Source organism: Lutra lutra, chromosome 1, assembly GCF_902655055.1.
Source record: "Lutra lutra chromosome 1, mLutLut1.2, whole genome shotgun sequence".
NCBI classification, from domain to species: Eukaryota; Metazoa; Chordata; class Mammalia; order Carnivora; family Mustelidae; genus Lutra; species Lutra lutra.
The window spans coordinates 239,513-265,182 of record NC_062278.1 but is presented as its reverse complement, the minus strand read 5'-3'; the positions used below and the strand labels follow the sequence as shown (position 1 = coordinate 265,182).

At 56.9% G+C, this 25,670-nt stretch overlaps 2 protein-coding genes and 1 long non-coding RNA gene across 14 annotated transcripts in view; 2 read left to right on the top strand and 1 right to left on the bottom strand.

The window, feature by feature from the left end:
* PCNT (pericentrin) overlaps nt 1–15,685 on the top strand; it is a 120,275-nt gene extending 104,590 nt beyond the window's left edge. Inside the window, exons 41-49 of one of the 2 annotated variants that reach the window (XM_047717643.1) lie at nt 206–414; nt 1,167–1,269; nt 2,468–2,641; nt 7,017–7,136; nt 8,429–8,661; nt 10,172–10,248; nt 10,954–11,089; nt 13,337–13,464; nt 13,852–15,685. In XM_047717643.1, the coding sequence (XP_047573599.1) occupies nt 206–414; nt 1,167–1,269; nt 2,468–2,641; nt 7,017–7,136; nt 8,429–8,661; nt 10,172–10,248; nt 10,954–11,089; nt 13,337–13,464; nt 13,852–13,895 (1,224 nt within the window). In that variant the 3' untranslated portion in view covers nt 13,896–15,685. The remainder of the gene's footprint in view (nt 1–205; nt 415–1,166; nt 1,270–2,467; nt 2,642–7,016; nt 7,137–8,428; nt 8,662–10,171; nt 10,249–10,953; nt 11,090–13,336; nt 13,465–13,851) is intronic. The other variant, XM_047717636.1, reaches the window with a different exon arrangement.
* Nucleotides 15,160–22,833, bottom strand: LOC125093134 (uncharacterized). Its single transcript, XR_007125158.1, has 3 exons — nt 22,723–22,833; nt 22,093–22,207; nt 15,160–15,272 (listed from the first exon to the last, which is right to left on the bottom strand). It is a non-coding gene; the product is annotated as an uncharacterized LOC125093134 (long non-coding RNA).
* Nucleotides 22,834–25,294: 2,461 nt separating this feature from the next.
* DIP2A (disco interacting protein 2 homolog A) overlaps nt 25,295–25,670 on the top strand; it is a 97,244-nt gene continuing 96,868 nt past the window's right edge. For 3 of the 11 annotated variants that reach the window (XR_007125143.1, XM_047717729.1, XM_047717739.1), the window contains exon 1: nt 25,297–25,645. Coding sequence is in view for 8 of the 11 variants with exons in the window: in XM_047717729.1 (XP_047573685.1) it covers nt 25,555–25,645 (91 nt within the window). In the remaining 3 variants the exon portion in view is untranslated. Of the gene's footprint in view, nt 25,646–25,670 lie in introns of all 11 variants that reach the window. The other 8 variants (XM_047717712.1, XM_047717722.1, XM_047717693.1 and 5 more) reach the window with 5 other exon arrangements.

The window sequence follows — 25,670 nt, the reverse complement described above, 5'->3', positions numbered from 1 at the left end:
GCACGCTCGTAAAAGCCCGACCGTTCTCAGAGGCGGCGATGAGGCCGTCTGCACCCACGCTGCGGAGCTGGGCTCTGCCTCTGGGTCGCTGCGCCCCGTGGAGGGTGTCGCTGCGCCGCCCGCCCCCACCGTGACAGCTGGGCTTCAGGCTTCTGCTTTGGGAACAGGCACGTGACGGACTTTCCTGTTTTGCCGCCAACAACAGCGAGAGCTGGAGCTGCAGCGCCAGCGAGACGAGCACAAAATCCGGCAGCTTCAGCGCACCGTGCAGGCCCTGGAGGCGAAGGAGGTGGCCCGCCAGGCCCCAGAGGCGGAGTGGCTGCAGGAGGAGCGGCTCGGCCTGGAGAAGGTCCGTCAGCAGCTGCTGTACGCCGCTGGGCTCCTGACCAGCTTCATTAGCCGGACGGTGGACAGGTGAGCCCGTCCGGACAGGCTGTCCCCCGAGCCGAGCCGAGTGGGCACTGCGGGCCGGGCTTTGGTTCCTGGTCCCCGTGTTAATGTGGCACGTTGGATGGATTCCCACGGGTTTGATGGATTTCTGGGCAGCACCTTCCTGAAGGATGGCGACAGGACTGGGTTTGTTGGCGTTGCGGTGGAAGAGTAAAGCCCAGGTTTCTCTTAGATCTGGTCTCCTCATGTCCCTTTGCAACCAGTCCCCATCCCGAGGTTCTGGGTCGGGATACAGGCCCGGCCCGCTGGGGCCCGCTGGTGTTGGGTGGTGCGGCAGGTCCGCACAGTGTCTGCCTTGCCCACGGCCCTCAGGACCGTGGCTCACACAAGCAGGGTGCCCCTCCGTGTTTGAGGGCCCGAAGGGAGTGTTTCTGTGAACGAAAGAGTTGACACTCGCCCTCTCCTGTCTGCACGGTTCCCCTGTCGGGAATCGGTTTAGTTTGGAGAGCGGCGTGAGCTCCGAGCAGGCCTTCCTTCCGGACAGTGCTTCACACCCAAACCGAACACCAGCGGAAAGCCGTGCTCGGGCAGTCTCTGTGGTCTGTGCTCAGCAGCCGGACGTCTCTGGGCCTCACGGACTGTGCGCACGAGGGCTGCGTCCCGTCCCTGCAGCTGCTGTGGACAGAGCGCGGCTCGAGGGGGTGGTCCAAAGCACACCCTCCAGGGGCGGCGTTGTGGCCTGCGCCAGCCCTTCCAGTGTCTCTCTGTGTTCACAGGACAATTAGCGACTGGACGTCCTCGAACGAGAAAGCTGTGACGACCTTACTGCGCACGTTAGAGGAGCTCAAGTCTGAGCTGAGCACACCCGGTCCCTCCCAGGTGAGAGCGGCTCCCCCCACCATCCTCGTGGTTCACCCCTCCCGTGGGCGTGACCTTGCCAAGTGCCCAGGCGCACCCTCCAGCGGGCACGGGCTGGGCTGTGGTGCTCAGGGCAGGTGTCCCAGGGCCCCTACAGACCGAGGCTGCTCCATGTACACCTGGGTTGAAAGCCTGAGCCAGAAGTGAGCTCCCGAGGGCCGAGTCCACGCTCCCTGGCAGTGGCGCCTGGAGGGTTCAGAAGTCCCGAGGCTGGTGCAGGTTCCGGGTAGATGACCCTGTGAAATCCTGTCACGTCTCGTGAAGGTGGCACACATGTAGGCAGCAGGAGAGCGGACCGCGTGCCTGTGGGGCTGCCCGGTCCGTGTGGGGCGTGCTCTCCGAGGAGGCTGTGCCTGTGTCCGTGTCCCGAGTCAGCTGCAGGCTGCACGACTCCAGTTTTGGAGATAACAAACCTGTTTTAAGGAATGTGCATGTTGGGCCCCTCCTGGACGAGCACACGGCATTCCCCGTTCCCCGCCTGTGCTGCTCACGGAGCTGGGAGCCGTCCGCGCGGAGTTCTGTCACACGCTGGCTTCGTTAGCGCGGCCCAGCCCTGGGCGGTGTCTCGTGCACAGAGGAATGGCGCTGTGAGTTAGGACTTGTTACCTTCAGTCCCATAGATGGAGACGTCTGCCCAGCCCCACAAGCTCCCACTGAACCCCAAACGTGTATAAAACTGATTCGTGAAAGTAACCAACAGTAAAAAACACAAGTAGCAAGTACACTTTTTTAAACAAAGATTTTATTCACTTATTTGAGACAGAGGGGGAGAGAGCGAGCGCTCACAAGCAGGGGGCGTGGCAGAGGGACGGGGAGGAGCAGGCACCCTGCTCAGGATCTCGAGATCATGACCTGAGCCGCAGGCAGACGAGTCGCCGACTCAGCCCCCCAGGCTCTGCTCATAGATACCTTTTTTTTTTTTTAAAGATTTCATTTATTTATTTGGCAGACAGAGATCACAAGCAGGCAGAGAGGCAGGCAGAGAGAGAGGAGGAAGCAGGCTCCCCGCTGAGCAGAGAGCCCGATGCGGGGCTTGATCCCAGGACCCTGGGATCATGACCTGAGCCGAAGGCAGAGGCTTAACCCACTGAGCCACCCAGGCGCCCTCATAGATACCTTTTAATAGATTTGTTTACTAATTTGTTTTCTCCTTGTTAAGAGAAAGATGACAGCGGAGCTGCAGACCCAGCTGGTGGACGTACTCCTGAAGGACAACGACTCCCTGACCACAGCCTTGCGCACGGTGACGCAGGAGAAGGCAGAGCTGTGCCGGGCAGTGTCGCAGCTGGAGAAGTCACTGAAGCAGCACCTGCTGCGGCGCGGTGTGTGCAGTGTACGTACGCGCCTCCGTGCGGGATGCGGGCCGGCGGGGCTCCCCCCGGCCAGGGGCCTCTGAGCCCCCCGCGTGCACCCTCCAGCCCCACGTCTGCGCTGTTCCCAGACACGAGCGCCTGCGTGGACACGTGTGAGATCATGTTCCCCACAGGCTTGGGGCAGGAAATCTATTTGACTTTACCTGATTAAAATGACGTAGTGTTCCTGATCACGTAGTTTGATAGACTTTATTCCTAGAATGCCTAGTTTTTTTTTCTTTTATACTTAGACTCGTCTGTTTGTGATTTGCTTTTCTTTTTTTTACAAAGAAAAAAAGGTTTTTTTAAATTTTTCTTTTTAAGATTTCATTTATTTCACAAAGACTCAGCGAGAGCAGGAACACAAGCAGGGGGAGTGGGAGAGGGAGAAGCGGGCTTCCTGCTGAGCAGGGAGCCTGATGTGGGGCTCGATCCTCTGTAAACATACTCCAAGCCCGTTGAATTACACATTTTCAGAGCATAAAGCTCAGGGGTGTGAATCACTTCTCAGTGAGGCCGTCGTGAAGGTTTTAGGCGAGAATGGACATCTTGGATCCTTGGGCCTCCGTACCTGCATTTGAAGTAGCGTTGTCGGATCTTCCCATCTGGGAACTCGCACGTCCGCTCATCTGTTTCCGTCTCCTAAACGTGTTGTCATGTCTGTGTTCAGACCCTGAAAACGTGACATTGATACCCTAGATATTTCGCTTCTCGGGAGTGTTGTGAAAGGTGCTGCCCAGACCTCTTGTGCTCCCGTCGCGCTTGGCTTACGTCTGGAAGCACATCCATACTCCCGGGTCCCCCTGGTGCTGGGACCCTTGCTGACAGCGCTTTTTAATCCCGTGAGCCCTTCCATAGGATTTCGTATGGACACAGTTCTGTCCTCTGTGAACAGGGGTTTATTTTCTTTCCAGTGTGAATACCTTTCATTTCCATCTCTTGGCGGGGGCACAGGCTGGACTTCCGGACACGGTCGAGCAGGCCCGGTTCCCAGTCCTGGGGGCGGAGCTTCTGTTTGTCAAGTGTTTGTGCAAAGGCCCTGCAGCTGAGGAAAGTTCCTTCTGAGTCTTAGTTTGCAAAGACTTTTTGTTTGTGAATGGGTGTTTAACTTTGTGATGCTTTCTTTTCACCTGTTGATGAGGGGATGTGTGTTTCCTTGTTTTCTCAGCTAACGTGGTCTCTTACGGTGATTTCTGGATATGGGCTCCAAGTTCTGGTACCAGGGAAAGCCCCAGGCAGTCATGATATCTTACTGTTTTCACATGTTGTTGGGTTCAGTTTGCCCGTATTTTGGGCAAATCGAGTGTTTTTGACTCTTGGTTCATGAGGGATGTTAATCTGGAGGGCTTTTTTGTTGTTTTGTTTTTGTTTTTAAAGATTTTATTTATTTGACAGACACAGTGAGAGAGGGAACACAAGCAGGGGGAGTGGGAGAGGGAGAAGCACGCTCCCCACTGAGCAGGGAGCCCGATGCGGGGCTCGATCCCAGGAACCTGAGATCATGACCTGAGCCGAAGGCAGATGCTCAATGACTGAGCCACCCGGGTATCCCTGGAGGATTTTGTTTTTTGTTTTTTTATTTTTTGGAGGTATTGTCAAGTTTTGGCCTCATAAAATGAGTTGGAACGTGTTCCTTCCTCTTCTTAATTTCTGAAAAAGTTTCCTGGAGCTGGCATTTATTTCTTCCTTAAATATTTATAAATTCACCAGTGAAACCACCTGGGCCTAATATGGGTCTTCTAGGGAAGGTTTTTAGTGATGGACGTGGTGTTTCTGGTGCTGGTGGAGGGTCCCACAAAGGTCATTCCGATCTCCTGTAGCCTTACTGAGCTGCCTCCTCCTCGTCCTTGGTCCCCGCGAGGGGAGTGAGGGGCATGTTGCTGTCTCTAAGTGGAATCACGAATTTGTCTTCAAGCTCTGTCCAGGCTTGCTTTGTCTGTTGCGAGCTATGTCTGTAGGTAAGGTAAGGGGCCTCTGTACTTGGGAAGGAGGGTCGAGCCACTCGGCCAGGCCAGGACCTGCTTTCCTTGATGTGAGCTCTCACAGCTCCGTGTTTTAATCCTGATGAAAGCTGCGGTCAGCACCGTTCACAGCCCTGTCCGCTTCTCTGGGACTTGTCAGAAGCGCTAGGAGGTCCCTGTGAGACTAAAGCCCAGTCGCCAGGAGAACACTTTGATGCTTTCAGTGAACATTAACAAGGAAATCGGGAAACAGATTATTTCATTGAGGAGTAACTGACGTACGACACTAGTTTCAGGTGACCACATGGTGATGCGACACTTGCATCCATCATGAGACCTCGACCACCGTGAGGCTGGTTCCCATCTGTCACCACAGACTTGTCACAGTGCTCCTGGCTGCTCCCTCTGCGGCATCCGCCCCCCGGCCCTCCTCCCCTCTGACCACCAGCCAGTTTGCTCTGTTTCTGTGAGTCTGTTTTCTGTGTTTGTTTGGTTTGGCTTTTTAGATTCTGCATATGAGTGAGGTGATAGGGTATCGGTCTGTTTCTGTCTGACTCCTTTCACTTCATTTAGTATCCTCAACGTCCGTCCATGTTGTCAGAAGAAAAGCAAGATTTCCTCCTCCTGTAATGACTGAGTCCTACTCTGTTGTGCTTATGACCCGCAGCTTCTCTATCCCCTCGTCTGTTGGTGGACGCCCGGGCTCTTCCCGCAGTCTGGCTGTCATTGAGGCTGCCAGAAACGTCAGGGTGCCTGTGTCCCTTTGAATCTGTATTTTAAGTTTCTTTGGGGTAAAAACCCAGTAGTGCAATTGCTGGGTCGTAGGGCAGCTCTATTCTCAACTTTCCAAGGACCCTCCACACTGTTTTCCAGAGCGGCTGCCCCAGCTTGCGTTCCCACCAACAGTGCAGGAGGCTCCCCTTTCTCTGCATCCTCGCCAGCACCTGTCTTTTCCCGACTTATTAATTTTAGCCGTTCTGACTGGTGTGAGGTGGGATCTCGCTGTGGTTTTGAATTGTGTTTCTCTGATGCCCGGTGATGTGGAGCATTTTTTCAGGTGTCTTTTGGCCATTTATATGTATTTTTTGGGAAAATGTCCAGGTTTTCTGCTCAGTGGGTGGTTTTTTCATATTGAATCGTATACAAGTTTTTTAATGTATTTTTGGATGTTTACTTCCTATTGGCTGTATCATTTGTTTTGTTGATGGTTTCCTGCATAGAAGGTTTTTAGGCTGACGTAGTCCCACTTGTTAAATTTGCTTTTGTTGTAAGAAATAAGTATTTATTTACTTTTAAGTATTTTATTTGAGAGAGTAAGCATGAATGCGATGGGAGCAGAGGGAGAGGGAGAAGCAGGCTCCCCGCTGAGCAGGTACCCCCCACCCCAACCCCAACGTGGGGCTCGATCCTAGGACCCTGGGATCATAATGTGAGCTGAAGGCAGACGCTTCACCGACTGAGCACCCAGGCGCCCCCTGAAAGATAAGTATTTTTAATGAGTAAATCACAGGCTGAGCGTGAACTTGTGGAACATTTCCTCCTTCATGTCTGAGATGGCTTTGATTCCTAGAGTCTCTTCCCACCAGGCTGTGTTTCAGGACCAGAAAACAGCATCTCGTCTTTTCCTCCTTCCTCACCAGGGGCCCTGTGACAACCCTTCCGCAGGGTCACCTCGGACACAGGCTCATCCTCTCAGCTGCACCCTGGAGCTGGGGGCTGGTGCGACCAGGTGACCTCTGATTCCTGTTCCACATGGTGGGACCAAGGTCACCATGCACACGGCCCAAGTGCTTGGAGCTCCCTCTGGTCATCGGTGTGGGCAGCCCCTCTGCTGTCCTCACTAGGGGTTCCTTATGCTCTGGAAACGACCCCCCCCACGGAGCTCTGGGCACCCTCCACGCACTGTGGTATCCAGGCCACGCTGCCCATGTTTGGGGTGCTGCTTGGTCATGACAGCCCCTCAGTGTCCACGGTGCCCACGTGGGGCCCCTGCTGAGGTGTCCAGGCCTGGGATTTGCTGGTCCCGTGATAGGACCGGGGACTCAGCCCTGTCAGGAGTCAGCCTCTCTAGGACCTGAGACTGTGTGTGTGTTCAACAGGCTTAATGCTTTGAATCTGGTGTCCTCTCACCAATATTTGGAGTTTGTTTTTAATAAAAATGTACCTTTTGTGCAGTCATAATTGGTATGCAGTAACCACCCCTGAGTGTTGACGATCTGCTTGATAATACGTGACAACTCTGCCTAGATGGACCCAGGATGGCCCAGGACATGGCACTCAGGAGACGTGACCCCAACCCTGGGGTGGGGGTGCCGACTCTGCCCTTGGCCATACTCGTGAGATGTTCTTCTGGTGGAGGAACTGTGCAGACGATGTCATCTGTGGTTTGTTACAGAGGCCGGACAAGTCTGCATGGAAGCAGGATGGGACGGGCTCACAGAGGTCAGCGCGACAGCCAGACCCAGCACTGCCCGCGCCGGCCGCACGCGAGGAGGCCGACGGCTGCGGTGTGCAAGTAAGGCCAGGCCTGGGCCGCGCTGGTCGTGTGCGGGGCCACCACTTGCTGCCCCTTATCCGTCTCTATGACTTTGTATTTCTGGGGTGCCTGGGGAGCGCCGTCAGTTGAGTGTCCAACTCTTGATTTCAGCTCAGGCCATGATCTCGGGGTTGTGGGATTGACCCCGTGTTAGGCTCCGTGCTCTGCAAGGAGTGGCTTGGGATGCTCTCTCCCTCTCCTCTGCTTCTTCCCCTGCTCGCTCACTCATGCTCTTAAAAAGGAAAAGGCCTTTATGTTCCTAGAGCAGCGCAGGGTTGACGGCAGAGTCGGAGCGAAGGCGTGGAGAGCGCCGGTGCGTTCTTGTCCCCCGTGTCGATGGCCCACACTTGCGCGAGCACCAACGGGTCATCACCCCAAGTCCACAGGGAACGTCGGGGTTCACTCTCGGTGGAGTGCGTTCCGTGGGTCTCCGTTGTAGCCGCACAAGCACTGTCGTGACAGTGGGGCTCTCCTTTGCCTGAGCACAGGTGCGGACACGTGTACGCGCGTGCCTGTTTGCAGTCGGGAGACGTGGAGCCATCACAGATGAGAGCAGTGACAGCAGATGCACTTGCCCCTGCGGTGTCGTTCCACACAAGTACTTTGTGTCTGTGCACACGAGTTCAGGGCGTCTGACTTGGGGTCGCGTTAGGTAATGGTCATCACGGTCTGAAAACACCCCAGACTAGAGATTCGCTGGTCAGCGTGTTTGTCCCTGCGGTACGAGCTCTGAGGCCTCTCTAGAGGGAAACTGTGTGTTAGAGTAACAGGGTTTGTGGGTACGCCTCTGGGTAGGGCTTCAGGGGTTTCCCACAGCCCCCGAGACGTCCCAAGGGCCTGGGGATGAGACCCCGTCCCGCCCCGGGAGTGCACCTCACCTCGTGGTCAGATTCTTGGGGCCTTTGGGGGCTCCTGTGAGGCTTGGAAAGGATGTCTGATCTGTCATTTGTCAAAGCGCCCCGCAAGGCTGCCCCTGGTGACAGATGTCCTGCAGGGCTGGCTTCTGTAACAATGTAACAGTTTGCTGAACAGAGAAACAGGGTTTTTCCAGTTTGACTTTTTTGAAGATGTATTTATTTATCTTTTTAAGTCCTCCCTACGCCCCACGTGGGGCTTGAACTCACAAGCCCCAGATCCTGAGGCGCCCGCTCCTCTGACTGAGCTGGCCAGGCGCCGTCTGCTACTCTCTGACACCCGGCAGTGCAGGCGCACGGTGCACGTGGCGGAAGGTGTCTTCGTTCCCTGATCGCTTGACTTATATTTTCTCTCAGGTGGAGAAGTTGTACCTGCATTACTTGAGAGCAGAAAGCTTCAGAAAAGCTCTGATTTATCAAAAGAAGTATCTTCTGCTATTGATTGGCGGATTCCAGGACTCTGAACAGGAGACGCTGTCCATGATCGCTCATTTGGGAGTATTTCCTTCCAAAGCAGATAAGAAAATTACACCTTCTCGCCCTTTTACGAAGTTTCGGACCGCCGTCAGGGTGGTGATCGCGATACTAAGGTAGCACTGGGGCCCCTGCCGCCGCCGCGTCCGGGGGCAGGAGCGTGCAGGGGCTCGGGCTGTGTCCGTGAATGTGCCCCCTTCTGAGCGACACTTGCCTCCAGGAGACCGTGTGCAGAGCTGTCACTCTCCTTCTGACACTAGGGTTCAGGGAGACCTTCTTGTCACCCAGCAACACCTCGCCCCATGGTGGGCCTCATGCTGGGACTCCTCTGACACCAGGCATAGCTGATAAGAGTTTGAAACCGCATTCATGGCTCACGTTCTCGGTCCCTGTATTTCCGTGAAAGGGGCCGGGTCCACCAGAGCACGTGACCCGTGTGGGGCAGTGGCTGTGTGTGGTGTTGTCATCCAGGCTACAAGCCCACTCCCCGGGGGAGGTCAGGGCCTGGGGGTCCCGCCAGTCTCAGGCACCACTCAGAGTCCCAGGTGTTGACACAGGCTGTTGTTTTGGGAGCAGGTATGTGAGTCTCTGGTGTGACTGGGAATTTTGACCCGTTCAGAATTAGCAGTGATGAAAATCCATTTTATAATTTTAAGCTTTGCTGAATTTCCACAAATGTTTGTCCCACTAACAATTGTTAGTGCGATGTCTGCCGTGGGAAGCCCGAGAGGTGCCTTCCTCAGCCCCTACCCGTCGTCGTCTGTGTGGGCCAAACACCCAGCGCAGCAGCCGGGTGGGCTGGCTTCCCTGGCTTCTCCCGACCGACCGCGCTGCGGAGCCCTGCCCCCGCAGAGACCCAGCACCCGGCCAGATGGCTCCAGCAGAGGCGGGGGGAGGGGGGTGGGGGCCTGCCTGGCCTCCTCGCTCTCCTGCTCTCAGCCCTCAGCCTCAGGGCACTTGGTCCCCTCATCCCTGAGTTTTGACCACACACCGCCCCAGCCATCACCTGTCTGTCCATCCTTCCGTTCTGCATGTTTGGAGAGAAGGCCCCGGTACAGGGAGCCTAGTGGGTGCGATGCGGGCAGGTGACCAGGCCCAGGCCCTGCCTTCAGCCTTCCTGCCAAGGGGCAGAACATTTCCAGCAGCTGTGGTTTTGATGCGAATCAGAAGGCACTATCTGGGAGGGCACACGGTCAGAGGCAGCGGTGTCTAGAAGGAGCAGCTGGTAGGAAGGCCAGAAGGGTGTCTGCTGAGCCACGAAGGGGCCGTCCCAGGAGGGGCCAGGAGCCCCGCAGCAGTGCACCTCTGGGGGCCGACCTCCGGCACTCCTCACCCTGACAGTCCTGCTCTCCATCTGACCGAGAACGCCTGAGGGCAAGGGCCTCTGTCTTTGCTCCTCCTGCCCTGAGTCATCGAGTGGTGCTCGCGGCGGCAGGGAGAGGTTGTTGCGGGGTTTTGAACTGAGTCTGTGGGACCCCAGGCTGGTGGGTGTCAGGTTGGCGCCACAGACGGCAGGGGCCCACCCAGGTCTGATCCCAGGTGTCGGTCATGCCTGGACTCTCATTGCTCTTTCCACAACGGTTTTGCTCTAGTTTCTGATGTTTTGTGTCCTTTCTTTCCTTGTAGGTTACGTTTCTTGGTTAAGAAGTGGCAAGAGGTAGATCGGAAAGGAGCCATCGTGCCAGGCCGAGAGCCCCGTCCAGGTGGGAGCCCAGTAAAGCATGCAGGAAGCCCCGGGGCATGGTGGCTTGTGGAGGCGGGGGCTTCGGTGCTGGGAAGCGCGGCGCACACCAGCTGCAGTGGGACCGGTGGGGAGGGCTGGAGGTAGAGGCGAGTTACTCCCCCGGATTAGACGTCGGCTGCTGGGCTGCGTCTCTGCTTTGCGAGAGCAGGCCTCCCGCGGGCCCTGCCCCAGAGTAACCATGTACAGAGAACCCCGCCTCGCAGGGGGACGTGCCCCCTGGTCCTGCAGGGAGGGCTTCGGGCATCTGGAGGGGAGGCGGCCAGGCCCTCCACAGCTGGCCTTCCCTGGCCCCCGATGGGTACTTGGGCCCTCGGGCCTTAAGGAGGGTTTGTTCCCCGACCAGGTACACCTGGTGGTCTCGGTTCAGCTTCTCCCTTCTCCAGAGCCCCCTCCTCAAAGCCGGGGTGGGGGGAGCGCCCTGCTGGCTCCACAAGGTCACAGAGGGCTCCCCTGGGGTCAGGTCAGCCCAGCAGGGGCCCAATACAAGTGATCAAACCTACGTTTTCTCTAGAGCTTTTTAAAACGTAATTTTTATAAATCGGGTATTTTAAATGTTTTCAAATTGCCATACAGACTCTTAGAAGTTCGTAAATTTTAAATTTTGGTAGAGGGGCCTTCCTGCTAAAAGGCTTTCGTCTCTTTTCCTAACCCCTCTGTTGTTCAACGGTGGCTGGGGCAGGAGTCCCAGTTCCACGCCAGCAGCCTCCACCCAAAACCAGCACGTCCCCGCCAACCCGGGACGTGTCCTCCAGCCACGCCGGGGACCGTATGCCCAAGGCCTCCCCTCGCAGGAGGGAAAGGTGAGTGGGCTTCTGGGCCGCGTTTCCGGCGTAGGTGGGCCTGCGGGCAAGCTCCATACGCAGGGCGGCTCTCCAGACGAGCCGCGCTCACCAAGGCCTGCGTGGGCTTGAGCTCATCTCCTCTCTGTGCCATTTGGGGTTTCTGCACACGTGATGTCACCGCCCTGCGTACCACTCAGCTGGCTGTTGAGATGTTACCGCAGCAGTGTTCCCACGCGAGGGCCAGTGGTTGGACGGTGGAATGCAAGTTTGTTTCCACGTTACCGCGAGCGGGCGGAGCCGTGACTGTGCGGACCCGGTGGGGAAGGGTTGTGGCCGTGGCTTCCCCTCTGGGTGTTACTGTGCAAGGGGGGCCTGGGTTTCGTTTCCGCAGAGCAAACCACGGGAACGCCCACCTCAGGCACCAAGATGCCTCTGCTCACGTGCCCTGTGTTCCCTCCTCTCAGCCATGACGGTGCCAGATCTGTAACGCAGCCAAGTTCAGTCTGTGTCTGCGCGTTTGTCCGCACATCCAGGGTCCCCCGTTTCTCTGCGCGCGCTTTCCACAGCATGGTTCCGTGACTGGACGGGGAGGACGTGCTGGCGTGTGTGCCTCCAGCCCTTGCCCCTGGCTGACGGGGGCTTCTCCGCACACTGCTCGTCTCTGGTGGGGCCATCCTGACAGGACAGACAGGACGTACGTGCGACAGGACGTACGCCCGGGTGCAGACATGCACCCCAGCTCGGCACCAGCTCGGCGATCGCCTGCTGGTGTCGTCCCACCGACGCGTGCGGCTCCTCAGGGAGAAGTGCTTTGGAAGCTCTGGCTTTGGGCTGGCCTCAAGCAAGGCAGGGCGTGCCCAGGACTCGGGGCCCCGGGGGCCCAGCCCCGTGTGGGGAAGGAAGGCAGAGACGCCCTGTCTGTGGCTGTGGCACCCCTGGGGTCTGGGTTGGTGATGGTTACGGAGAGTCCGCGCCAGCCAACGGCTGTCCTGTGCAGATGGTGCGAGGGCGAGTGAGACAGCCGGAAGGAGCGTGAGGGTCGCAGAGCAGAGGCCCGGGAGGAAAGGTGCTGTGAGAGACTGGATCGGGCAGGTCGTGCCCTGGGCGAAGGGGACGGTTTGGGATGATCAGGGAAAGGCCAGTGGGTAGTTGGGTCACCCGCAAGGCACCGGGTGGGGGGGTGGTTCTGAGGGACAAGGCGGCACAATCCAGTTGAGGTAACACATTTACACTTGAAAATTTCGTAAGTAAAAAAAAAATTTGTGAATAAAGTAACATATTTTGGGGCACCTGGATGGTTCAGTCGGTTAAATGTCCAACTCTTGCTTTCTGCTCAGGTCATGATCTCAAGGTCATGAGATCGAGACCTGCATCCAATTCGATGCTGCACATGGAGTCTGCTTGGGATTCTGTTTCCCTCTACCTGTTGCCTGATGGGCCCCCATACTCTCTTTCTCTCTTACGGAAATAAGTCGTCTTCTTTTTTTTAAAGATTTTATTTATTTATTTGACAGACAGAGATCACAAGTAGGCAGAGAGGCAGAGAGAGAGGAGGAAGTAGGCTCCCAGCTGAGCAGAGAGCCCGATGCGGGGCTCGATCCCAGGACCCTGAGACCATGACCTGAACCAAAGGCAGAGGCTTAACCCACTCAGCCACCCAGGCGCCCCTAAATAAGTCTTTTTAAGTAATAAAATAATATACAATAATTTTTATTCGTTTTAACTCAGACGTTTTATAGAAGTTGGTTTTGTTTGTTTTTAAAGATTTTATCTATTTATTTGCGAGAGTGAGTGAGCACAAGAGCGCAGGAGCGGGAGGAGAGGGAGAGAGAGGGGGAAGCAGGCTCCCCACTGAGCAGGGAGCCCGACGGTGGGGCTGGACCTCAGGACGCTGGGATCATGACCTGAGCTGGAGGCAGACGTTTCACCGACTGAGCCGCCCAGGCGCCCCTGAGAAGTTGGTTTTCAAAGTGTTACATGACACTTTCAAACAGTGCCTGGGCTTGGGGGCGCCCGGCTGGCCCCGTTGGTGGCGTGTGCGGCTCTTGATCTCAGGGTCGGGCTCGAGCCTCACGGTGGGCGGAGAGAGGACATGCCTACGTACGCACACACAGAAACACACACGCTTTACTCTCTGATTTTGGGGTGCAGCCGGCGTCTAAAGGAAACGGCCGTGTGGCCCCCGTCCCCGCTGTCTGCTGCTGCCTGCGTTCACCGTCGCTTGAGTTTCACTGTTTCTTGGTGTGTCTGTGTGTTTGTTTGAAGATCCACTCCGTCCCCGGATTCAAGATCCGAAAGATCCCTGACTGCTTCTCAAGACCCTGAACGTTCCTTGACGGAATATATTCATCATTTAGAGATGGTCCAGCAGAGACTGGGCGGGGCGCCGCCAGGTAACGAGTTCTCTTTCTCTCAGTGAGACGCGGCACCCAAGGCGCGCACAGTCCCGTGGCGGAGGCTGAGTGAGCCTCAGTCTTGTCACCAGCCGCCGTCAGTAGCCTCAGGACGGTCGCGAGTGGAGGCGCCTCAGACGGGTCCTTGGTAGGAAGCGTGGGAACCATTCGCTCCTTCCCGCAGGCGCTCGGGCCGCAGCGACCCTGCTCCGGCCGGCACGTGGTCTATCGGGGTTTCTTCACCCTTGAAACCGTGGTGCCCCTCAGTTGTCTTCTTTACCAGAGAGGAGACTAATTCAGGGGCACTGTTTAAAAATTTTGAAATTCTTCTTAAAAGACACAGGAAGACTTCTAATGAATTGCTGTGTCATTTTTATTTATTTTTAGATTCTGCTTCAAAGAAGTCCTGCCGCCAGAAGATTAAACAATGAATAAAATCCTGTGGCTCTTACCATGACAGTTCCATTTGAGGAAAAGATTTTTTTTTCCCTTTTCTCAAGGAAGACTCGTGGCGTGGCGTGGCCTGTGGCGTGGCGTGGCGTGTGGCGTGGTGTGGCCTGCGCTCGGTGCCTGAGATACCAGCCCCAAGAGCCGCTCACTGGGCGTCCCCACCTCCCTGCGGTGCTGGAGAGCCCAGTGGAGTATGTTCTGTGTAACTGCCGTGTGTTTTAGCTCCTTAGCTTCCGAAGGTGACGTGCGTGCCCGTGGGTGACTGGCACCCGTCCTGCTCGGTGTGTGTGGCCAGAGCTGCCCAGCGGCCTCCTCGTTGTTGATTTTCTTAAAGTGTACAGATGGGAACTCGGTTTAAAAACAAAAACACCCCAAGAACAAAAAGAATAAAATCAAGCGCTCTTTTATTTGTGAAAGGCCGTTGTGCTGTTTTTTAGTTCTACCCGATTTGCCTCATCATTGGTGAGAAACCCAACAGACTTAGAATTTATGTTGAACTGGACGTCAGCGTTTTTGGTGGAATGCAAAGTCCTCCTCACCTGGTAAAGACAGAAAGATGGCCACTTGCCTTGTCTTTCTTGGTTTCTCAGTATTTCCATGGGGTTTTAGGACTTTGGAACGTTGTATTCATCTGCTGGGCGTAGGTTTTGATGTCAGACGACTTTTTTGAGTGACCGCACATTTCCACAATCGATTTTCCTTGTAACCTGCGGCCCTGGCGCACGTCTGTGTTCTCTGAGTGTCAGTGGACACGACCGTCAGGCCCGTCCGGTGGCCTTCCCGCCTCTTCTGCTGAGCTGTGCACTCCACCTCTTGGTCCCCGAGGCCAGGTCGTCCCAGCCCCAGGACCTGGAGCCCAGGCAGGGTCTCTTCAGTTTCATGTCCAGGAGGAGAGTCACAGTGGTAGGTTCTCAAATACTAAATGGCTAGACCCTCATGTGGGCGGGCTCGTAGGCAGTCCCCAGCAGCAGTGACCATCATGCCAGCTCAGTACCCGTGGGAGGTAATCCCGATGCCCCTGCCTTCCTCGGAGGAAACGCGGGGGAGAGAACCTTCTTGTTCACCGAGACGTGCAGGCCCGTTACTGGGCAGGAGGGTGGGGGAGGCGTCCTCTGCTGGGTTCCTGAGGACACCTCAGAGCTCGGCGCTGACAGCTTGCGTTCCGGTCTCAGCGGGTGCTGCTGTGTGGACTGTGGGTGTCTCCGGCGGCGGATCCCGACTTGGAGGAGGAGGAACAAAGTGTGTGAGACCGTATAAGACTGACCACGCCATCAGGAGGACAAACACGGGCCTGTTCTCTCAAGGAGACAGGACCCAGTGCGGAGGTGAAGCTTAGTCCTTAAGTTGAGGGACAGCACCTGTGAAGGTAGTATCGGGGGTCACTGAGGGTACAGCTGAATCTGTACTGGACGGTAGATTTTAAGGGAGTTGTTAGTTGCAAATCTTGGGTGTGCTGACAGGTAACAGAATGATGCTTTCTTAGGCTTTGTACGCAGAATTATTAAGAATAAGGAGCCACAACAGGGAAATACATATCAGAACCACAGTGAGACCCCACCTCGCACCAGTCAGAATGGCTAAAATTAACCAGTCAGGAAACGACAGATGCTGGTGAGGAAGGGGAGCCTCCTGCACCGTTGGTGGGAACGCAAGCTGGGGCAGCCGCTCTGGAGAACAGCGTGGAGGGTCCTCGGAAAGTTGAGAATAGAGCTGCCCTACGACCCAGCGATCGCACTACTGGGTATTTACCCCAAAGATGCAGATGGAGTGACCCGAAGGGGCCCCTGCCCCCCAGGGTTCACAGCAGCGACGCCCACAACAGCCAGACCGCGGGAAGAGCCCGGACGTCCGTCGGCAGATGAACGGACAGAGAAGACGGGGTTCGTCTACACAACGGAATGTGACTCGGCCATCAGAAAGGGAGACGTCCTGCCCTTTGCATCGGCGTGGATGGGACTGGGGGGGAAATTGTGCTGAGCGAAGTCAGTCAGTCAGAGAAAGACAATTACACGATCTCACTCGTATGTGGGATTTAAGAAGACAGAGGACTGTAGGGGAAGGGAGGGAAAATAAAACAAGATGAAATCAGAGAGACAAACCATGAGAGACTCAACCATAGGAAACAAACAGGGTTGCTGGGGAGGAGGTGGGTGGGGGATGGGGTGACTGGGGGATGGGCATTCAGGAGGGCACGTGATGGGACGAGCCCTGGGTGTCGTATGCAGCTGGTGACTACCTGATCTCTACCTCTGAGACTAATACACTTAATTGAATTTAAACATTGTTTTAAAAATTTTTAAAAAGGAGCCACAACATAAACAGTATACTTTGAAATGGTTCTTTTTTTAAATTTTTTAAATAACTTTCTTTTTATTTATTTACTTATTTGTCAGAGATCACAAGTAGGCAGAGAGGCAGGCAGAGAGAGAGGGGGAAGCAGGCTCCCTGCAGAGCAGAGAGCCCGATGCGGGGCTCGATCCCAGGACCCTGAGATCATGACCCGAGCCGAAGGCAGAGGCTTTAACCCACTGAGCCACCCAGGCGCCCCTGAAATGGTTCTTTAGTCAAAGAAAATTCATACACTTGAATATGTATTAAGTAAACATGGCAGAGTCGTTAAATGTTGAATCTAGCTCATACAGTGCATATGTGGTTGTTGTGTGAAAATTTTCACAACAAAAGATGAACAACTATATCACGACCAGAGTCTGGCCAGGATGCCCTAATCTAAGAACAGGATCCCAGGCAGGGGATGGAGTCCCCCGGGCAGGGGACGGAGCTCCCGGGTGCCCAAAGAAGGGATTTAAGGCAAGGGTCTGACTGCTCTGAAGGTGCAGGGGCCGTGACGAGCCCGGTCAGGAGCTGCTGTCCCTGGCGCTGCAGGGTTGAGAGATTCGTCCCAGCGTCGCAGGGACAGGGTGCCCCCAGCAGGAACTGGCCACACAGAAGAGACACGTCGGCTCCCAGGGATGCTGCGTGCGGCACCATTAAAAATAAGCGGCCATGGGGCGCCTGGGTGGCTCAGTGGGTTAAGCCTCTGCCTTCGGTTCAGGTCATGATCCCAGGGTCCTGCGATTGAATCCCGCATCGGGCTCTCTGCTCCTCGGGGAGCCTGCTTCCTCCTCTCTCTCTGCCTGCCTCTCTGCCTGCTTGTGATCTCTGTCTGTCTAATAAATAAATAAAATCTTAAAAAAAAAAAAAATAAGCGGCCATCTCCACCCTGCTGTCCACCGAGACCGATTAGGGAGCTTGGGATGGTCCTGGCGCAGGGCAGGCAGGTGGGAATGGATCTGCAGGCCCGAGGGCAGCACCACCCACCCCTTCGGTTCTCCTGCCTCATCCACATTTCCTGACCCAGACGGAACATAGCACACCCGCCTGACCTGCGGGGCTTGTGGTAGGAAGCCCTGCACGTCTCCGCGGCCCACACGGCCTTGCTGTCCAGGGAAAACCGACCCCCTCTCTGGGACGGGGTCTCCCCTTCATGACCGTGTGCAGCCGACGCGCTGTGGCTTGTCACACCAAGTGGGGGCACTGGGCGCGGGGGAGCCTGCCGCCTCCCCGTTCTGTATGGAGTCGCAAGGCCCTCTCCCTCCATCTCCTGGGCCTTGGTTCCTGGCCCTCAGCCAGCACCTTCCAGAAAGATTGGAGACCTCAATCGTCTTGGTTTTAGAAGACTTTGCTCGTTTACTTTCACTGTTGAGCCTGAAAATACTGAGTTCCAAGAGTATGTACCTAGTGAGTATGTGGGTTACAGACCGATGTCCCTGTCGTCCTGCCAGCTGGCCACCCAGCTGCCTCGTGCTGACTGGAGGGTGTCATACCAGCCAGTACAGTAACCCTGTCTCTGCTGATTCTGGGGACAGTCTCTGCTCGTTGTTCAAAGGGACCGTTGTCATCTGGGGGAAGCAGTCCTCCCTTGGGACAGCAGAGCCCAGCGTCCTAGGTTGGGAAGCAGAAACTGCCCGGGAGTCCTTTGGCATGAATGACGGTGACGGGCTAATGCGGCACGCTGGCCGCCCTACACGCCGGCTCGGGGGTGGGTGTGGGATTTCCATTTGCTTCTGCCACTCCTCAGGCCCAAGTTGCCAGGAGCAGAGGCCAGTGCTGAGGCCGATGCGGTGGCCGGCTTCCTCCGTTACAGAGGAGGCGGTGATCTGTCATCCTGGGACTCGACCGGGACTGCAGGTGTGAGTGTGGCCTCCCGTCTGTGGCGTCTGGGAACTTGCAGACCGCCCCTCCCCGCCACCAGCTGCGGCTCACACAGCCGCCTCTGAGGCCCTGGCTGTTCCGCGATGAGTGTGCACGGTGAGCTCATGGTCCCAGAAGTCTGGGGTCTCTCCGTTGTTGGGGGCGGTCCTGGACAGGAGGTGACTGCCAGCTGCTGGCCTGCGAGCCGGACCAGGCAATCAACCTGAGGCTCCTCACTCCCTCCCTGTCCTTGGAACGTGTGCTCTCCCTCCTTGTTCCCACGGTGGGAGCTGTTCCAAGCACAGAGCCTTGTGGAGTCCGTCTGGATTGAGTACATGACTGAATCCAGTTAAGGCCTCTATCTAAACCTTTAACTGGTAGGGGGTGTGGAGATCTGCCTGTCTTATGGCTGCCCAAGACAGGCCTCCCAAATCAGCTCCCTGCGAGTTATACCTGCCACCTGACAGCCTGGAGCGGTCGGCCTCACCTTTTGCCTCCTCCTCTTCTGGGTATCTGCGCACACGGACCTGTGTGTGAACGGACACCTGTGTCCCAGCGGCTGGGGACAGCCGCCTTGAGGACTGAAGCAGCAGCTTGGGGGCACGTCTCGCAGCCTGGAGGGACTGTTTCTAAGTGGTGTGTCCCTTAAACCAGCAGCCCTCCCTGCCGCCGCCTCCCTTCCCGCCACGCCGCAGGAATCCGTGAATCAAGAGGCAGACGCCTGCGCTACGTCTGCAAGTTGAACTCCTTAGGTTTCTTTTTCTTCCAATGCATTTTTATGCTTGTACTTTATCTGAATTGAAAAAATTTCTGAGTCCTCCCTGTTTCCCACGCGGCGCTTGGACTCACGACCCCGCGACGGAGACTTGCGAGCACCACTAATGCGGCCGGTGGGTGCTCCTGCATTTTACTTTTTTGATGGAATAAGACGTTCTTTACTTGTACTTTTATTTCTAACGCATTTTTATTAAGACTTTTCATTTTACTTTTTAATTTTTTTCTTTTTATTTGTTTTTTTTTTTTTTTTTTTTTTAAAGATTTCATTTATTTATCTGACAGAGAGAAATCACAAGCAGGCAGAGAGGCAGGCAGAGAGAGAGGAGGAAGCAGGCTCCCCGCTGAGCAGAGAGCCCGACGCGGGGCTCGATCCCAGGACCCTGAGAACATGACCTGAGCCGAAGGCAGCGGCTTAACCCACTGAGCCACCCAGGCGCCCCTCTTTTTATTTGTTTTTACTTTCTTTATTAGGTAGGCTTCATGCCCCACATGGGGGTTGAACTCATGACCCCAGGATCAAGTCACAGACCACTGATGGAGCCAGCCAGGGGCCCCCATGTTTTCCTTTTTCCTTGAAGTACGGTCGACACGCAATGTGACACCAGCTTCGGGTGCAGAGCACAGTGATCCAACAAGTTCGTACGGGGTCACGCGGGCAGTGTCGTCACCACGTGCCATCACACGCGCTCGTAGGTGTGACCGCCTCCCCGTGCTGCTGTTTTCATGCTCGTGACCCCCCTCGTCAGCGGCAGCCTGGGCCGCTTCGACCCCTGGCCCCCACCTCCCCGCTGGCAGCCACCAGTTCTTTGTGCTCATGGGCCGACTCCTTTCCGTCGTTCGGTTTGTTTCCAGACCCCGCGTGTCAGTGAGAGCCGACGGTGTTGTCCCTTCCTGTCTGACTGGGCTGATAAGCATTAAGTGCTGGAGCTCCAGCCACACTGTCGCGGGGCGCGGGTTCCATTCTTTTTCAATGGCCGAGAACAACGCCACCGTGTACGCTTACCGCCTCTTTATCCATCCTCCGTCAACGGACCCTGGGCCACCTCCGTGTCTTGGCTGTCGTAGACACGCCACGGTGGGCACAGGTGCGGGGATCTTCTCGAGCGAGTGTGTTAACTCTTTGTTTCTTAGTCACAGTGAAGCAGCAGCAAGACACACCCACATGGGGCACCTGGGCTCCATGGGTTCTTCCCCATCGTGTCACGAATGCAAGAGCAGCCCTACCTTCTCCACCGCCAAGACGCTGGCTCCTTCTGACCCGCAGTTTCCAGCCCTCCGTCGTTCGCAGGCCAGTGAATAGTTGATCTGTTCCTGTTGAGTGTCCTTTTGGGGGACCAGGACCTCTAACCCTGCGGTCTGCACTTGGGAAGACAGGAAGCATAGAGTTCCCCAGGGAACCGCTGGGGCAGTGGGAAGTGGGACCCCCTCCTGTTTCCAGCCCTTGGATTCCCGCTCATGTCTCCCTCCCACGGGGAGCACGGTGCCGTAAAGGTCTGAAAGCGCCCTGTCTTTGCAGAATATCAGTCTGGCTCTGACGCTTTGGCTGTGCCTCTGGCTGGCTGTCCCAGGGCTCTGCCAGGCAGCAGGTCCCGTGCTCCCTGCCCGTGTGCCGCGCAGTGCGCAGTCCTGCACCTCCTCTGCGGTGAGTGAGTCCTCCCTCATGACGCCCCGCGCGGGTCCTGTGCCCTTACGTCCGCAAGCCCTTGCTGCGGTATTTGTGGGCACGAAGGCCAGACTGACACAGAGAACGTGAGTCTGCTGCTGTGGGAAGGAGCGGCTCTTCCCGGACGGAAGTTGCCTGATGGCCCTTCTCGAGGTCAGGAGCCCCACGGGAGCTCAGCACTGGTCTTTTGTGGGCAGGCTGGACATTCAGCAGCAGCGACTGACTAGCTCAGCTTTGGTCAGAGAACCCACACCGCTGGGCCCAGGAACAGTGTCCGCTGTCACCCTCGTCCTCGTGCCCATCGTGCCAGGACTCAGGTTGCCAGTGAGAAGTGCTGCCCGACATGGCGGACGCGCTCTGTCCACCTGGCTGTCTCGTCCTTCTTTCAGGGATGCCCTCTGGGCGTTCACATCTTACACAGAGACCACCCTGCGCGGTGCCTCTTCTGAATCTGCCCTCAGGCTTCCATCACAGACTGCTTTGTCCCACGCCACTCCTTATTTTCACGCCAGCCCCGACCAGTCCCCAACACTGCCCGTGAGTCATGTATATTCTCACCTTGGTTTGCTCGTTACATTAGAAAAAAAAAAAAAAGGTGAATGACTAGGAGCTTTGCCTTATGGGAGGGTACACCGTCCCACACTGTCCTCCCAACTGTCCTACATGCTGTCCGTTTTCATTTTGAACTCACAAGCCAGCCCATTTAGGAACCAAGTTCAAGATGTTTGTGCCTTTGTCCGTTGGTCATAAAGGTCCCGCGGACGTGATGGGCGTGGAATGCCAGAGCAGCTCTCGAAGAACAGCAGCAGATGCTGTGCGGTCTGGGCTCCCTTGGACCTCTGTACATTCTCCTGCTGAGTCCTGATGTGCTGCTTAGGATGGGTTACTGCTGGGCCCAGCCGACTTCGTGACTTCCTAAGTTCGACAGCCTGTCTCAACGGGCAACTTCGGCTGCGTGGTGACTTGAGTGTCCCAAGGTCGGGTGTTCCTTCTCTATCTGAGCTGAGCAGCAAACCAGGATAGGATATTTTTTGCCCCAAAAGACATATAAATTCTCTGTTCCAAGTAGTATGGCATGAACTCAGAGCCCTGAATTGTGAATCTCCTCGTGGGACATGCCAGAACCCCCACGTTGCGTTGTTGCCCACCACCAATAACCACCAGTACCACCTGCTAGACACCTGCTATGGCCTCCCTCCATTACTGCCCCCTTACGGGGCGCGCTAACAGGACACCACGATGATGGTCCAAGTATGTGGGTATCGGAGTTCTGGGTTCTTCTCAGAGCTCACAGTTCTCCAGCTCACTCGGTATTTGAGTCAGAGCTGGGTTCCAGGTGTGGCACATACTGCTTCTGGAACTGGAAGCAGTCCAGCGACGTCTGGCTTTCTAGTTGTTGAAGGTGCCGGGTGCGGGAATTGTCCTTTACTTTCAAAAGGCCGCCCTATGGGACACCGCTGACCGCTGGGTCCCCAAAACTGGGACGGCGCTGCAGGACCCTGATCTTCACAGGGTTTCTTACTCCCTCCGGAGTAGCTGCATCTTACCAAGGTCTCCAGCTCATCTGGCTGGTGAACATGTTGTTCTTGATGGAGTGGGACGATGTAGCTGTCAACATGGCCTTCGGGCAAAACTCTGTATTTGGTCCACGTGTCCCACAACCTGGGGACCAGCATCAGCCACCAGACAAGCCACTAAGTGTGTGGTCATTTGTTACGTGGCTCTAGTTACCCCATCAGACCCGCAGCACCCCTTCAGCAAGTTCATACCCAGTTTGTGCCGGTCTTAAAACCCGTATCTTGGAAGATTGCTTGTGAGCCAGTAAATTCTTTGAGCCAATTTTATTTTTAAAATTTATTTAAATTCGGTTAATTCACATGGAGTGTATTACTGTTTCAGAGGTAGAGGTCAATGATTCATCAGTTGCATTTAACACCCAGGGCTCATCACATTGCCTGCGCTCCTTACTGCCCGTCTCCCAGTCACCCCATCCCCCACCCCCTCCCCTCCAGCCACCCTCGGTTCGTTTCCTCGAGTTAAGAGTCTCTTATTATTTGTCTCCTCTTTGATTTTGTCTTGTTTTATTTTTCTCTCCCTTCCTCTATGTTCATCTGCTTTGTTTCTTAAATTCCAAATGTCCCAGAGATCACATAATTGTCTTTTTCTGACTGACTGACTTCGCTCAGCACAATCCCCCCCAGTCCCATCCACGCCGATGCAAAGGGCAGGACGTCCCCCTTTCTGATGGCCGAGTCACATTCCGTTGTGTAGACGAACCCCGTCTTCTCTCCCGTTCATCTGCCGACGGACGTCCGGGCTCTTCCCACAGTCTGGCCGTTGTGGGCGTCGCTGCTGTGAACACGGGAGGCAGGGCCCTTCGGGTCACTCCGTTTGTCTCTGCCCAAGTTTGTGTCGACATTGCAAGGGTCCTGCTGACGAGTTAAAGGTATTGGGGACCAGCACTCATTAAACACACTCATAATCCAGGCCCACACAAATTTTCCCAGTTCCTGGAAGTACATGTTGGCTGGTCTTGCAGCTTGTTTTGGGTTGAGTGGTCTCTCCACCCCTCTCAGAAGAGGATGTTGGAGTACTCTACTCAAGCTAACCCAGTAACTGGGTCTCGGCAGAGGATCCAGTTCAGAGGAATTCCTCCGGGTAGGCTCTAATTCCCTATCACTGGTGTCCCCCTAAGTAGGGGAAATTCAGACACAGAAACAGACACGCGTGGAGGAGAAAAGGCATGTGAACATGATGGCGCAGATGGGTGTCGCGTGCCCACAAGCCGGGGATACTGAACACTGCCAGCAAACCATAAGCTGGGAGAGAGGAGTGAGACTCTCAGCTCTCAGAAGGACCCACACATGCTGTCTTTTTTTTCTTTAAACTTATTATTTTTTTTTAGTAATCTCTACCCCCAACGTGGGGCTCTAGCTCATGACCCCTAGATGGAGAATCCCATGCTCTTCCGACTGAGCCAGCCAGGTGCCCCATGCTGTCTTGTTCTGACTTCTGGCCTCCAGAGACAAATTCCTGGTAATCCGCCCTGTTTGTGCTACAGTCCTTTTGAGGGGGAGGGGACTAGAGTTCCCCTTCTTTCTCATGCTTCCAACTAAATTATGCCCCCTAAATAACTGTGATTATAGGCATAGTGTCCAGCAGGTGGGGGAAGGAGTGCTTGCTACATAGGGAGAGGTAGGACACATGGGTAGGCTCTGGAGTCCAAACCTTTGATGGTATCTAGCCAGATATCAAATACCTCCAACCCCGGTCATGGCCGCAGCTTTTCCCAGCCAGGGCCCCACACTTGGCCTAACAGAACTGCCTTGGTCGGGTGTTCACCATCTTTGAGGTAGGTATTAGTCTCTGGGCCTGGCCCTTGTCTTTATCATCTCAGCGTGGGAGACGGTTTCTTTATATGCAACCAAAGAGGCCATCATCCACTGCTGGCCGTCAGCTATCCATTGTTTTTTTCTTTTAGATTTTCATTTATTTTTTAAGATTTTTATTTATTTTGTTGACAGAGAGAATAAGCATGGGGAGCAGCAGGGGGAGAGAGAGGGAAGCAGACTCCCCACGGAGCAGGGAGCCCCATGCAGGGCTCCATCCCAGGACCCTGGCATCATAACTTGACACGAAGACTGAGTCACCAGGCCCCCGTTTTTCTTTTTATTTAATTTTTTTAAGTTGGCTTCATGCCCAGCGTGGCGCCCAGTGCAGGCCTTTTAGGACTCTGAGACTGAGGGCGGAGCTGAGGTCCAGAGTCGGGCACTCAAGGCGGCGGAGCCACCCAGGCGCCCCCGTCGTTCTCAAGAGCATCGGCATGCCCCGAGCGGCCACCGGGCCTCACACCCTCCCCGACAGCTGCCGTCGCGCACACAAGGCTCCGTGTGTCCCCACTAGTGTCCTCCGCTGCGTTCGCGGGTCCCTCCTGCTGCCCAGCGGGCGAGACGCCGCAGCCCCGCACGGGCCGGAACGCCGCACCCGGCCCTGCCCGCCCGCAGCGGCTCCCGGGAGCGAGCGCTGCCGCCGGCTTCTTCCTGCGCGGAGGCCGCGTTCGGGCTCCAGACCCGGGAGCGGGAGGGAGCGGAGGGTCCCCGCGGAGCTCCGGCCGGTCTGGCCCGTCGCGGGGCCGGCGCGGCTCCTCAGCGGGGCGCGGGCTCCGGTCCACACGGGCCCGTCCTCCTCCGGGCGTCCCTCGGGCCCAGCTGCGGCGGCTCCAGGACGGGCGCGGCCTCTGCACCGCCCCGCGTCGGGGGCCCCGGCGGACACACGCCCCTCCCGCGCCCGCGGGGCTCCCGGGGTCACCGCGTGGTCCGCAGCGCCGCTTCCGCCGCGCCTGGAAAAGGAAACGCGCGAACACGCACGCAAGTCCGGGGCCCCGCGCGTCCCCGCCGGGGCCGCAGCCGTGGTCCGGGGCGCAGAGGGGCTCCGGGAGGGGCCGGGCCCGGCGGAGAGCGGCGGCTCACCCTCGAGCCCCCGGCTGCGGCGCCCCCCGCGCACCCCACACCCCAGCCTCGGCGGCGGGCAGTGCCCAGCCCAGCTGCACAGCGTCCGGTGCCCCGCTGACCCGCCCGCCTCTCCCAACGGAGCTCGCGGGGCGCTCGCCGCAACCGCAGGGCGGACCGGAACCCTACGGGCTGCTGGGCGGGCCGCTGGCTGCAAGCCCCGCCCGCGCCCAGCCGCGCACGCGCACTCTCCCTCCCGCCTGCCCGCCGCGCACGCGCATTCCGTGCAGGGCCCGCCGGGAGGTCGGGCGCGCGGTCTGGCAGCCTCGCGCTCGCGCTCGCGCTCGCGCCCGCTCCCGCGCCTGTGCGGAGCCGCTCGGGCCGCGCCCCTACCCCGCCGCCTCAGCTCCTCGCGCAGCAGATGCGGGTAGCCGGGCTGAGGGGAGCGAGGTAGCCTCCGCCCGCGCCGCCGCCCGGCACTGGCCCGGCCGGGACCGCGGCCCCAGCCCCTCCCGGGCGTGTTCCGGCCTGGTCGTCCGCGGGGCGCGGCCGGAGCGGGCCATGGCCGACCGCGGGTGTCCGCTGGAGGCGGTGCCGCTGCCCGCCGAGGTGCGGGAGAGCCTGGCCGAGCTGGAGCTGGAGCTGTCGGAAGGTGAGCGGCCCGGACCCCAGCCCTC